Raw genomic sequence first — 13342 nt, 5'->3', positions numbered from 1 at the left:
TAGTTTTGTATAAGCATTCAACCTGATGCCTCATTATAAAACTCTGAATATGAAATAGGGAGAGTGATCTTGTAACCTGAATTTTCACAGGAGTAGTAAGGACTATGCTCTCCTGCACATCCTGAGGGTTTTGCGCTCTTGCTTGAGGGTGAAGGAGAACCTCTGCTCCCTCCTGGCTGTGATCCACTCTTCTCCTGGTGTGGGTGAGCCACTAGATGGGGACAATGCCCACATCTCCTGACCTGCCCATGTCTAGCTACTGGCAGCTGGGCTGAGCCCTCATTAAAGAGTTAATTCTGTGACTGTCAAAGGTGCCAAGTCTCCTAGCAATTTTATGTGGGTATTTTTTAACAGTAACAAGCAAGATAGCAGTCTCTGGGCTCTCGGCAAAACCAGCTGAGTATAAAGAGAGGCAGATGTTGGTTGCAGCATGCCCACAGCTAATGTGGTGAAAAGAAGGCCAGGTAAAAGCATCCCTGGAAGAATAATGAGTTTCTAACTTTACTTGGCAGCTGGCAATGCTGCTGTCATGGAGAAGTTTCCTTACATAGCTGCAGACCAGCCCCTTTGGCCATACAGTGCCATGCTGAACCACATAAAAGGATGGTTGTGACTTGTTTAGAGATGCACATTCGTAGGAGATAACAGCCGATGTAGGGTCTGGGGGAAGAATGCAACACAACTTTGTTATCACAGTCCATCGAAGAAGAGCCTGACAGCTCTGTCGATAGTACCTCTACCTCCTACGGGGTTGTGCAGCAGAGAAACAGGGCATGAAAAGGCATCCTCTTTTAATCAGCAGATATAGGATTTGTTATGCACATGCTTAGAGTCCAAAAAAATGCAGGAGCATTATTAAAATGTGTTACTTAAATACACAGAGAGAAAAGTCAACCAATCAAAAACCAAAACCAACTAATATTTGGTGATCTTACTGTACTGTTCAGAATCCATTTTCTCTTCACATGCTGGCCACCCTTTCGCTTGACTGAGGATTTCATTATCCCCAAGCCAAGATACTTCAGAGTTCCTGGACCTAAATTCCTCTACCTGTTTTGCAGCTCATCTCTGTCACTCCTGTTTTCCAATGACACCTGTTCACTGGATTGCCTTTCACCTTTTGGGATTTAAGCTGGCTGCTGCCCTTTCAGACTCTGTGTCATTGTTCTGCTGGTGTTTAGGCATCTAGTTTTTCCTTCCTGTGTTAGTAGCTTCCTCACTATCTTTCATCATTTAATTCTTTCTTTTTTAGCCTTAGTTACTCATTTTTACTTGGTTACTACCTGAAGCTTCTTCCATTTTGTGCCATGCTACTCCCAAGTGCAGCCTCCTGAACTGTTGGGTTAATATTTGATGGTGTGACTGAGTGGAGGTGGTGGGGCTTTGCTGCCCTGCTCAGTGAGCCCTCCTCTTGCTACAATGCTGCCAGTGTAACTGTGATGGTAAGTCAGGGTTTAAGCTTAAGGTTGGTTAAATGTTTCATTGGGATGGGACAACTACAGGCTTGGCTGTGCAGGGAGATGAAAGGCATTCTCTCTACCTACTCTCTGTGTTTACTGCCCATGCTCTTTGTCTGGGTTTGATTTGTTATTCTCTTAAACACTTCTGGTGGCTGTTAATTCCTAAGCAGTGAAAACACATAAGATGTAAACTCCTTCAAATCGGTGCAGCCTGTTGGGTAACTTTTTAAAAAAAATGTGTTACCATGATACTGGCTTTCACTGTGGTCACAGGCTTGGGGGTTATTTCATGCCCTGATGTGATCATTCTCATTCCAGCTTGTGGCTGAAAGCTTGGCTATATGGAAATCCAGGATAACAATATTCTTCCTTCATCATTTGCACCATATTCCTGAGCTTCAAGTCTCTAGCTTGGACTGAAGCTTGATTTACTACAGTGTCACAACACTGTGAAGTTCTTACAAATCAGTATTTAATTTTATTTATCTAAGCCAAGCCGTGCTAGATGCTGTACAATTATGCTAAATCTGGGGTGTGAGTTGTTGAAAACTTTCTGCACAGTAGCGGAGGAGCAAACGCTGGTGTTGTATTCTTGGGCATGACACCACCACTCCACTAAAAGCTCCTCCTGTCAATCATCCATGAAGCAACCGGTTTCTGTCAATACGGCTCTTGCTGTAAGCCAGCATGAGACTGCCAAGGTGACATCCTCGCCCTGTTGAGGTTACTGGAGGTGTTGACTCCAAATGCAAATGGACACAGGTTTTGTCCCCCCTCCTTTCCTCTCTCCTCCTCCCTCAAGCACAGGCCTTGAAGAAGAGACATTCAGCCAGGTAATAATTGCCTTTTTTCACCTAGATGTGATTTACCATCTACCTGTCCAGGGTTCCTTGCTCAAAGTGTATATTATTGTTCATAGTTATCAGAAGTAGAAATGTGCACTGGTTATCAGCAGGTCAATTTAAAATCCCCCTTTTCCTCTCTTCTACATTATCAAGAGGAACCAAGGCTTTAAGCTTCCTAAAAGGACATGAAATTAATTTTGTAGCTTTTTATGACAGCACATAAATGTTATAAATACAAATGACTGCAAACATTTCAAACAACATCTGCCTCTGACTGAATCTGTGCAACAACTCCATCGCACTCCCTCTGTGCTAACTCCTTTGGTGGTATAATCACCTCCCAAAGACAGACAGCAATCATTTCATTGCTTGATATGTCCAGCAATTTAAGAAGGTTCACCATGGGTGAACATGGACCAGATTAGCCAGAAAAGGCTGATAGATTTATATTTTTTTCAGAATTTATGTTATTATCTTGTCTAAATTTTATAAACAATAAAGGCCATAGGGCTTGAATTAAGTCCTCCTAAAAATCCTATGTCTGTTACTAATTAACATGTATGGTTTTGTTTCCCTGTGCTGTAGCAAGTATTTGTAATTTATGTAAACATTGTAAGATTCAGGTACAGCTCCCCGCACCTGCACTTTTTCACTAGCAATGCATTATTAACATGTCAGGTTCATAAAGAGTATCAGTAATGTGGTTAGAACAGTCTGGCTTTGCATCTGCTGGGGCTTCTCATATGGTTTTTGCTGCAGCAGAGCATGGCCTTAGGGCAGCAATGCCTCTCTTTCTCTGTTGTCATTGCGGAAATAATTGGAGTCACTTTGGAGCTGTAGCACTGCTTCCAGTTGTACCTGATTTCTATCGAAGGAGTTGATGTGTTGTACATGTAAGAGTAGAGGAGTGGTGCTTTCAGAGCTAGGGCATAAGGCTGGGAGAGGGTCATTTGGATGCCAGTGCTCCTGTTCCTGCTGGCTGCTCCTGCCTCAGGGCAGGGCTTCGGGTCTAGCTTTCAGCAGGTTCACTGATGGGTGCGCACGCTGGGGCTCCTGCCAGCAGGAAGGAAGAGTTTCTGTCCTTGGGAACATCCATGAGGCAAAAAAGTACTGGGATTGGCCGTATTCTGGTACGTGGTACACAGGCAGAGCACCCACATGGGTCTACCTGTGTGTGCTGGTTAAAGAGGACATAGCAGAAGAGTGGAGAAGCAGTATGATATTGCCCACTCCCCTGGTTCCCCCTGGTGCAAGGCATTTCAAAAATATAGGAAATAACAAAGTTCATAAAACAATGTTATTTTTGTCATGCTTTATTAATTTCTAATTCATTTAATGCCTATTTTTAAAGCCACAATCCTGCAAATTCCCAAGCTGCATATTGCCATTCTTGCAGTGGCCCTGTTGTCTTTGGATGGGCTCCATGAGTGAGGAATCTGGAGATCAGCTGAACGCTCTCCCTCTTACTCTGTGAAACACAGCTACTGGTAGATCAAACACCATGTTGCAGACACCTCACTTCATTGAGAAGCTGGCTAAGAGCTACCTACCAAGAGTCACTTGCAGTGCTCAAACAGTCCCCACCTCAGCCTCATAATCTTTTCTCTTGTCTCATTTTGCTCTGTGTCACCTTAGTCGAACCAAATAACACTGTTTTTAATTCCTATATTATGATAGCAGGTAGAGTTGTTTTCTGAACTATAGAAAGATGTTAGTTTCTTCACTAAGAGCTCTGGTAAATATTTTTACAAAAGGAAGTATTTGCCACAGTATAGAGTATTTTAAATATTTGCAAGAATTCTATTAGGCAATGATTTTAATTCAAATGAAGCTACTGCTAATCAGGAGACTGAGCTTATGCAGAACTCAGTCTTGCAAGCAAAAAATATTATTATACAGCCACTTAGCATAATTGCTACATAAGAATAGGATCTAGCAAAGCATTAAAGTGAATGTTTGACATTTAAACATCTGGTTAGAGTTAACGGAGCTATCATTTTACCTTTATGTCGGAAAAACCCTGCCATGTTAAAGTATAATTTCTCAGGTTTAGAGCGCGTGAGCTTTGGATAAAAATAAGGTTTTATTTTACATGAAAATGTGCTCTGTCATAGTCAGTTGTTTTTGGGTTTTTTTTTTTTCTTTCCCTCATTTGCTCTCAAATGTGGGTGTCTGAGGCTGACACAGTGTCTCAGCAAATTAAGCCAAGCTGGAAGCAAGGGTACAGTGTTACAGCAGAGCAGCAACATTTACATTTTCAAGCAAGGTTAGTAATTAGAGCATTGCATATTTTATATCTTCATGTTTATTTTCAAAGAGGTATATCAAAATAAGCATAGAAGTAATGAGACCTAAGTGCTCCAACGAGCAGTCGGGGTTCATTGAGTAAAAACCACAAATTACCCTTCAGTTTTGCTGCCACCCACAGAGTTTACATCTTTAAAATACCAGCAGACAGGTGCTCTGGCTAGAGCTAATTGGGTCTGTAGTTAGGGATGTACTGGGTTTCTATAATATAAATTATTAAGGGAATAGACCTAATTTCGAGTAATGCAGCACTTGACATCGTGCTGTGGACTTCAGTGTGTGAAGTATTTGGTGTTTGGGGAAACAAAATGAAGTTTTGAACCTGTTATGCTGGTGCAGATGGTTATAACTGCTTGACTTGAGGCATCCAGAGCAGTGCCATGGGGGGATAAGCAGACAAGTTTTGAATGCAGGGTCCCAGGTCCACTGCTGCTGTGGGACAAGGATGGTCTAGAGGGTCCCAAGCTCTAAATCCTCATGACCCAAATTGTCCTGCCTGCGTGTACAGTGCCTGTATGCTCCTGTGTGTTAGGTGAAGTTGCTGCTTTCTCTTACTGTGCTGAGTAGGCAGCTTGGACAGTAACCATTATTTTTACCTATATTTCTGCACAGAGTCTTGCAATGTTTGCCTTCACATGATGCTGCTTTTCCAGCAGAAGTAATGTGACCACAAAATCAGCTGACTGGAACTGCAATTACATGCTAATTTAAGGTCTTCAACCATTAAATGCCTGTAGTATTTCTCCCTATTTTGATAGCTTTCTTTACAATTAGAGTAATTGTGTAAATGGAGCTAGATTTAAGAGAAAAGAAGTCCCTGGAGTTAACTTTCTCTGTTTTTTCCTGTCTCCTTCTTTGCTTCACCCTCCCATCCCAAAGATGCAATCCTTCCCTAATACCTGCTAGAGTACTTCATATCCAGATACAAACTGTAAGTACGGTAAGAGAAAACAATCCAGAACTTAACCCTTTGGCTTTCTTCCCCACAGATCTGATGGCACACAAGCCTTGCTGTGGCTCTCATGAATAGAAAATAGATTGCGTATTCCTCTCTGCCCTCTTTTGAATTGCATCAATTCTGATTATGAGCCAGAAAGAAGAAGAAATGGAGGATAGCTCCGCACCACTCTGTGTCACCTGCGGCCAAGCACATTTACCAGAAGAAAACCACTTGTACAGCTACACTGAAGAAGTAGATGATGATCTGATATGCCACATTTGCCTGCAACCTTTGCTTCAGCCGTTAGACACGCTCTGTGGTCACACCTTCTGCACAGCCTGCCTTACGAACTTCCTCGTGGAAAAAGACTTCTGCCCCATGGACCGCAAGCTTGTGATTCTTCAGACATGCAGGAAGTCCAGCATACTAGTGAATAACCTCCTGGACAAGCTAATGGTTAGCTGCCCTTTCACAGAACACTGCTCAGAGATTGTGCAACGCGGTCACCTCGAACAGCATTTCCAAACCCAGTAAGTTGCTGTTGATAGACCTTTTTTCCACTTTTTGTCTTAAGGAAAGGAAAAATTACTTTCTATTAATGCTGATTAAAATAGACAGTTAATGTAAAGAAAGATTTATTGATTTGACTCCTAATGACCACCTACAGTATCATTAATTTAGAGTGGAATTTAGTCCATTTATATGATGGTATCTCACTTTGAATACATTTGATTCTAAAAAAAAAAAGTACTTTGTGTTATTGTTAGCAGTTCTGGGTAGATACCTTGTGGTTAGCTACATAATGTAAGTGTGTATTTAGTCATGCGAAGAGATCTGTGAGTTTTGGGAAGCTGAGTTATCATAAATATTTTAGTAGTACATTAAGGGTTTTATAATTGCCCTTTCTTCAATCCTTATTTGAATCGCAAATGACCTATATGAGAAGTAGAGCAGAAAATACTCTGTTTTGGTATTGGTCTTTGAAGATGAGCGCTCCTTTCTTCCAGGTGAGCACTTACCCTGTGCACCGCGCCATGGGGCTCACAGAGCAATGTGGTGTGGAAGAGCTCCCTGGCTGGACTCCTCCTCTAGGCTTACCTCTCCTGGTGGCCAGGGCACCCCATCTCCTGCCTCCAGGAGAGACCTCACCAGGGAGCAGTTTGGTTCCTCTGTGAAGAGAGAACTGATGATGAATGATCCTCTGTTTTGCAGGGTAAAAACATGTGCTGCTGCTTTTGTCTTGCATCTTCTGCCTTTTGAAAGGAAGGCAGAAGAATAAAGAGATACATTCAGGGCTGTGATTTCTGATGGCAAACTAATGTTTTGGCATAGTCCAGGTAACATCACCTTGGATTTGAGGAGAGGTGGAGTCTAAGAGATGCCTCTTTTTGTGGCCTGTACCTGTTGTCCAGTGAAATGACTTTCCCTGTGGTTTGCAGGTGTGAGTCGTGTTCCTAGGTGTGTGTACTTCTGCCTGTGCATTGCAGAGGAAGCCCTGGGCAACCAGTGCAGGGCTCCAGACTGATGCAGGGGGCACATTCCTGCACAGACATGGTAATGCTGAGGGTCAGAGCATCCCTGGTGAGCAGGCTGGTGAGCCAAAGCACGGAGGTGTGTTCACATGGCTGCAGCCTTCATGATCTTGAAGTCTGTAACTGAAAATGGCTCTGCAGCCTGCCATTCACACATGTCCCCATTTGAACTGGTGACCTCATTTCCTGAAGCACCTGGATTCTCATAAGGAATTTATTCACTGAAGATATTCACTGAAGTTATGGTGATTTAACCAATCGAAAAACGTGACCATTTTGCATTAATGAAACAGAAAAAAAACATTAGTAAAGGGTTTCTTGATCCCTTGAAAAGGTCAAGAACCCGCTTTTCACATGCTAGAGGCTTGGTGTTTGTGAATTTGGGTAGTCTTGGCCCACCCAGTTCTGGATCTGGCTTTCCCTGTTGAGGATGCTGCTGTCTCATGGCTCATAGCGTAAGAGGCAGTGGCAGCAGCCTCCAGCCCAGGCCAGAGGTGCTCTGCAAGTTTAGCTTTCTGATGCTAAGGGGAAAATTAGCAAAGTTATTTATTATTAGCAAAGTTGTAAAGTTACTCTCTGCTTTTGGTCAGTACTTCTCTGACAGGCCTCACATACTGAGTTCAGTAGTAATGCAGGTAAAGGACCTGACAGTCTGCTGTGAGCTGCTGTCACTGAGATGTTTCTCTGCAGATTCCAACCACAAAATCTGGAGCCCCTAATGCAAATACCCTTTCCCTTTACTATACATATAGCTGACTTTAATGTATTTTAGATCCTCTGTTTTGTCTTCTTGTTTTTTGACATGATGGTGGTGTGGTCATAAAACTAACAGGGAAAAAAAAAACCCCACACAATAAATAAGCAAATTGAAATATTGTTTTTTACACAGAAGCCACACAACTAGCACAATTCCTGATTTCTAGTGCCTACTGTCCTACATGGACATGTTCAAGTCACTTCAGTGTCTTGGTTTCTTCTCCTTAAGGTGGTAGTAAAGATACCCTTCGTGTACATATCTTGCAGAATTGCAGTGTTGTAAACCATAATTTGGTCCTGTAAAAGCCTGGCAAGTTTTATTCCAGTGCTTATTATTGAATGTCCATGGCCTGGATTTTTCCCTCAGGATCTTGAAGATCCTATGCCTCTGGCTCGCTTGGCCTGAGCCCAACTGGGGGTAGGAAGAATTGGCTTAGTAACGTGTTCCCACAGCCTCTTGCTGTCCTTCCTCCTCTGTGTCAGGCTTCCCCCACCAAGTCCCAGCTTTACAAACCCAGAGAGGAGGAGACTGGAGAGATGGATCAGTGGTTTCTCTTCCCATCAAAACCTAAAGCCTCTAAGGCAGTACAGTACGAGGCAGTGTTACATAGGCTGGGTGGCTTCTTCTTTGCCACTCATGACATGAATTTTCCTCCTCAGGATGGTTTGGAGGGCTGAGTTACCTTAAGGCCAAAAGGCAGAGGCAGGGCAGTAGAAAATTGTGGGGAACATTTGCTGCTGAGGGTTTCAGCTTTCCAGGGGGTGGGTAATGCAGCCTCACTGTCATTCCCACTCAAGGGAAGAATTAGGAGGGAACTTTCCAAGTGACCCCTAAAGGGGGAATTCTGCAACCTTGTGCTTGCACATACTGTGCAATACCTTTATTTTTTTTAAGCACAACATTAATTAATTATTGCCAAAGGTATCTTATGCCTCTGCCTAATTTAATTTTCAGAAATACAGAAACCTTTCTTGTCATCCCACCTTCAACTCATGGCAGGCTAGGAGATGAGAAGGACATTGTGCTCTGGCATGCCCAGGCACAGATTGAGCAGACTGAGCTGATGCTGTTCTCTTTAACTCCAGTGAATCAATAGAGGGGACAGAAAGTGTGCAACTTTGCTAATAAAAAAATAAAATAATAATCATAAAAAATCTGGTCCCTGCGGTGAGAACGACTCAGAGCTCATCTGAAATCTTGACTGAACGTGATCTGTGTTCTCAGTGACTAAATTAAAGTAGACTCTGCTAAAGTCACCAGGGCAGTCGGCAGTCCTCACATTTCTTGCATGATTCAGGCTCGGACCAATCCTGGTTCTCAGAGAGAAAATGAAAGTTTGCCTCGATCAAAGACAAGGTCACTGATGGGACAAGGTGAGTTTGCTGTTTTATGCTTTGTAATTGCTGAGAGAACTTTATTTTTTTTTAAACACCGGTTACCATGGAGTAGTCCATTGAAATCATCCTTATTTAAAGTGTTTGCTCTTGCATCCTTAAAAAAAAAGAACCACAAAAAACCCCCAAGAAGAGTCATGTCCTTGGATTATTACATGATTTATGTTTGCACAAAATCATCTGACTGGATTTGGAGAATTCAGACTGATGCAAACAGCCAGCAGTTGGCTGTGATCTTTTGCGGTGTTTTACTTTAAAAAGGTGTGGTCTTCTGATATCGCCTGCTTCAAAATTCCACGGGAGGCATATTTTTCCCCCCTTGTCAGACAGCTACACCCTTCCATGATGCAGTTTAGCTCGTAACCCATCTGCTCGTGGGCAGTGATGTAAACGTACCAGCTGCCTCTGAAGAACCACTCTGAATCCTGCAGGAGGCAGGTCTCTTCCCCGAGCATCGCTCTCCTCTGCAGCATAAGTCACTGTCTCGCCAACCACGCTGTGCTGTCCCTAAACCCTCACATCTACCCATCCGAGAGTCAGATCGAGTAATCCTCTTACAGGTCAATGATTTTTGCAGTGTAGCTTCGTTTAAGGGATTTAAGCTTGATTCATAATGTGCTACCATTGCGTTGAAATGGAAAGGCTCGCTTAGAAGGGGCTTGGCTGGCACAAAAGCTTCACGTTGTGTGTCCCACCAGCACAGACAGACGGTGGGAAGGAGGAAACCTAGCAGCAGTGCCAACCCTGCACTGAAAATGAAGGCTCTCCTGTTACTGGTCCTACCTTGGCTAAGTCCTGCAAACTACATAGACAATGTGGGCAACCTGCACTTCTTGTACTCTGAGCTGTGAGTACACACAGTCGCGCTGGTGTTGTGCTCTGTCTGTCTGTCTCACCCGAGACGCGGGAAGGGGCTCGTCACGAGCATTTTGGGGGTCTGTCTGTCTGCCTGTGTGTCTGTGCATGTTCATATGTGGAAAGAAAATCCCTCAGTGTCTTGCCAACAGCTTCAAACCGTGCTGCAAACTAGCTGCTTCCCATCCGGAGGGCTAATAATAGCAGTACATCGCCACTGCTTTCTGCTTTGGAAGAAGCTGAGACATACTGAGTGAAGCTGCCTTTTTCCTTATCAACCTTCTTTTCTGACATTTTCAGTGGTTGTTGGGTTTGGGTTTTTTTTTCAATTTCTGAATCTGTATTTTTTCTTTTCGTTCCATAAATAGCTTTGCAGGGGAGCTGGGCACAGAGGAGGGCATCAGGATAGACACCCCCCGGTAGAGCGCTCTCTTTGTATACATGCATCATGTTCTGTGTGTAAAGCTGCATGCCTGTAGCAAAACACTGAGAAGCCTTTCACCAGAAATAAGTCACTTGAGACAGGAAAGAAATTTCCCATATTTCTGTTTTTGCCCACAGCAGAATGTTATTTTCTTTGTAACGTAAATTTAAATGTAGCAATCCATTCATCTATCTTCATGTTATAAAAAAAAACCCACCTCAAACAACCCCATAGCTGATCTTTCCAAACCATAAAACAAATATTCTATGGTATCATCTGTAAATGATACTAGTTTAATTTGTGCTTGAATGTTATTGTACTAGTTAATAGGGCTTTTATGACTAGAAATAGAGATTTGTTCCAGTATGTTTTAATTATGTTTTGTTTGTGTTTTAACAAATTATATACTCTTAAGATCTTCCTTGAGATAATGAATGAAATGTCTAATTCTGCTCAAAAATGAGAAATTACTGTATTGTGCCTACAGTGAGAATGTTTCAGTAACTGTTGTGATTAGTACCAATGAGACTAATTTCCAAATTATTTTGTTTCTACTGTCAGACACAAATAGCAGTGTTTTGCAGAAACACAAAGTCCCCTTTTGAAATTCTTGTGTGATATGCATGGCAACTATTAATAATTGAATCACGCTGCATACAACAGCTCAGGATTTCTGTATGCCATAGGTGTTTTTAAACATTTAACAAATCTGGTGTTGAGGGTTGCAGCTATGTCCTCATTTTAATTTACTGGCATTTTGTTTAAGAACATTAATTTAAAACAAACAAAAAACAGTTAAGCAAAGCAGACTACAGGAGCAATCAAGCTCAAAACAGAGCAGATGAACACTTATAATGGAAACAATGGCATCTGGGACATCTAGTTTCCAGGAAAACAAACATAAGATTAATCAGAGCACAGGCACAGACGCAGCCTACTTGCTTTTCTTGGGGAATTCAGGTTCACTGATTCTCCCAGGCTAAAGGGCTATGATGTACGGTAGCTATTTGTCTCTTATTTGTTTAGCCTTCTAACCCACAGAGATGTTAGTCTTGCCGGACGTCAGCAGCCCTTCTTAATGGAGTGGGTGTGGGCTGGAGCTTGGACGTGCATCTTTGGTTGTCAGCAATGGGAGGTGCACGTCCCCTCCCCGGTGCCCAGCCCTGGATGCTACCTGGTGCCAGGAGCTGGTGCTCAGGACCTCCTGGACCGCTCTGTCTCTGGCTGGGGCAGCAGGAAGGAGGATTTGCTGAAGCTGACTTAATCCAAAAGGGTGCTGGGCAGTTTGAGTTTGTTTCAGGAATTTCTCCTCCTCCACGTGTATTTAATGCCTCTAGTTGCTGCTGAATGATGAACAAGGCACTGATGTACTAATCTGTGGGACAGATTCAAGGTTCTCTCTAATAGAAGCAGTTGAAAGAAAAGGACAAATACTGTTTTCAGTCCTGTTTAATCAGTTTATACAAATGTTATGACCTACAGGTTGCTACTTTGGTTTCTCAGGCACTTGTATGCAGGATATTTTTCATGCAAAGTTTTGTGAGTAGGACAGCATGGGCACCAGTGTCCAGGACAGCCTGACTCCTGGGGGCACAGGTTTACTGCCCCAGCCCTTTTGTACCCCAAACCTCACAGAGATAGCTTTGTAAATCCTTTCTCACAGGCAAGTGAAAAGCCACTACCATGTGTAGTGTATCTGATGGCTTGCCCCATGGCTTGAAACTAGACTGTATTAAGTAGAAAACTTTTTTTTCCCCACTATCACACTATCTTTGGTTGCTGGCCAGAACAAATACTGGCCTCAGTCAGGACTCATTATTTTGTTGGCTGGCAGCCACCAGAGATAGCAGTTGAGGAGGAGGAGTGGGCTGGCAGGGGTGTGAGTGGCAAGGGAAGAGCTGGAGGGCTGTGGGGGATGCAGTTACCATATCTGGTGCTGGCTCAAGAGGAAGAATTAGGGCACTGGGCTTCACACTGTCCTCCTGCTCATACAGCCCATCTCTTCCCTTCTACCCTGTTCAAACAAAGGTTAGGTTATTTGTGTTGTATTGGCAGGGTTTGCTTTAGTTCGAGGGCATTTCTTTTCATAAGTGCGGAACAGGCAGCTTGGGGAGTAGGGATTACAATATAGCCCAAAGCCCATCTGGAGATACAGGCTTTGGAATCCATCTAAGCAAAAGGATATTTTAGGAGAGTTGAAGAGGAGAAATGAAGTTGGGGAAAGGCTGTGTCAGACCTTTGCACTTCAGCTAGGTAGGAAAGAGAGTTCTGTGGATGTGTTGTAGGGGCACTTGATGGGACAGATGTTAGGTGCTTCTATTTTTAGTTTTCTATTAGCAGTCTGACAATTATAGGTATTCTCAACAAGGAAGTACATATCTCCTGACACTGTCACCTGCACGAAAACCACTTCCCTGGCTGTTGCCTGTTGTCTCTCCCTTGCCCCCAGCAAAGATTTCAACACAGATACTCTTCTTGTCCTTGCTCTTAGCCAAATCATGAAGAGCAGCCCGTGGTAAGCCGGGGTGCTCCCTCCTGTGGGGAAGCCCATGGAAACACCTGGCAGAAGGACAAGAGAAATCTGTGAGGTGTCCCTTGAGGAACCTCTGCGAGGGGGTGGGATGTAGCCACACCAGCCCAATGGCTCTTGGCATCATAAGGGTCTACATGGGTCTTGAAGAGGCCCCAGTCCAGGGTCCGTGCCTTCTTTATATCCCTATAAAACTGCTTTGACAGTCATCTGCAATCTTTCTTCCTTATCTAAAATATCTTGAGAAAGCAAATACTTGCCCAAACATTCTTTTGAGTCGGGGTATGTTATTACCTCT

The 13342-nt window shown here is 43.3% G+C and overlaps 1 protein-coding gene across 5 annotated transcripts in view; it reads left to right on the top strand.

Annotated features, from left to right (window-relative positions):
• The first annotated feature begins 2278 nt into the window (after positions 1–2278).
• LNX1 (ligand of numb-protein X 1) overlaps positions 2279–13342 on the top strand; it is a 73201-nt gene continuing 62137 nt past the window's right edge. For 2 of the 5 annotated variants that reach the window (XM_074866192.1, XM_074866191.1), the window contains exons 1-2: positions 2279–2293; positions 5602–6082. In XM_074866192.1, the coding sequence (XP_074722293.1) occupies positions 5697–6082 (386 nt within the window). In that variant the 5' untranslated portion in view covers positions 2279–2293; positions 5602–5696. Of the gene's footprint in view, positions 2294–5601; positions 6083–9765; positions 10083–13342 lie in introns of those variants that run through there. The other 3 variants (XM_074866193.1, XM_074866195.1, XM_074866194.1) reach the window with 3 other exon arrangements.

Source organism: Strix uralensis, chromosome 4, assembly GCF_047716275.1.
Source record: "Strix uralensis isolate ZFMK-TIS-50842 chromosome 4, bStrUra1, whole genome shotgun sequence".
In the NCBI taxonomy this organism is placed as follows: Eukaryota; Metazoa; Chordata; class Aves; order Strigiformes; family Strigidae; genus Strix; species Strix uralensis.
Note: the sequence above shows the minus strand (reverse complement) of the source record. Positions and strands in the feature narration are given on the sequence as shown.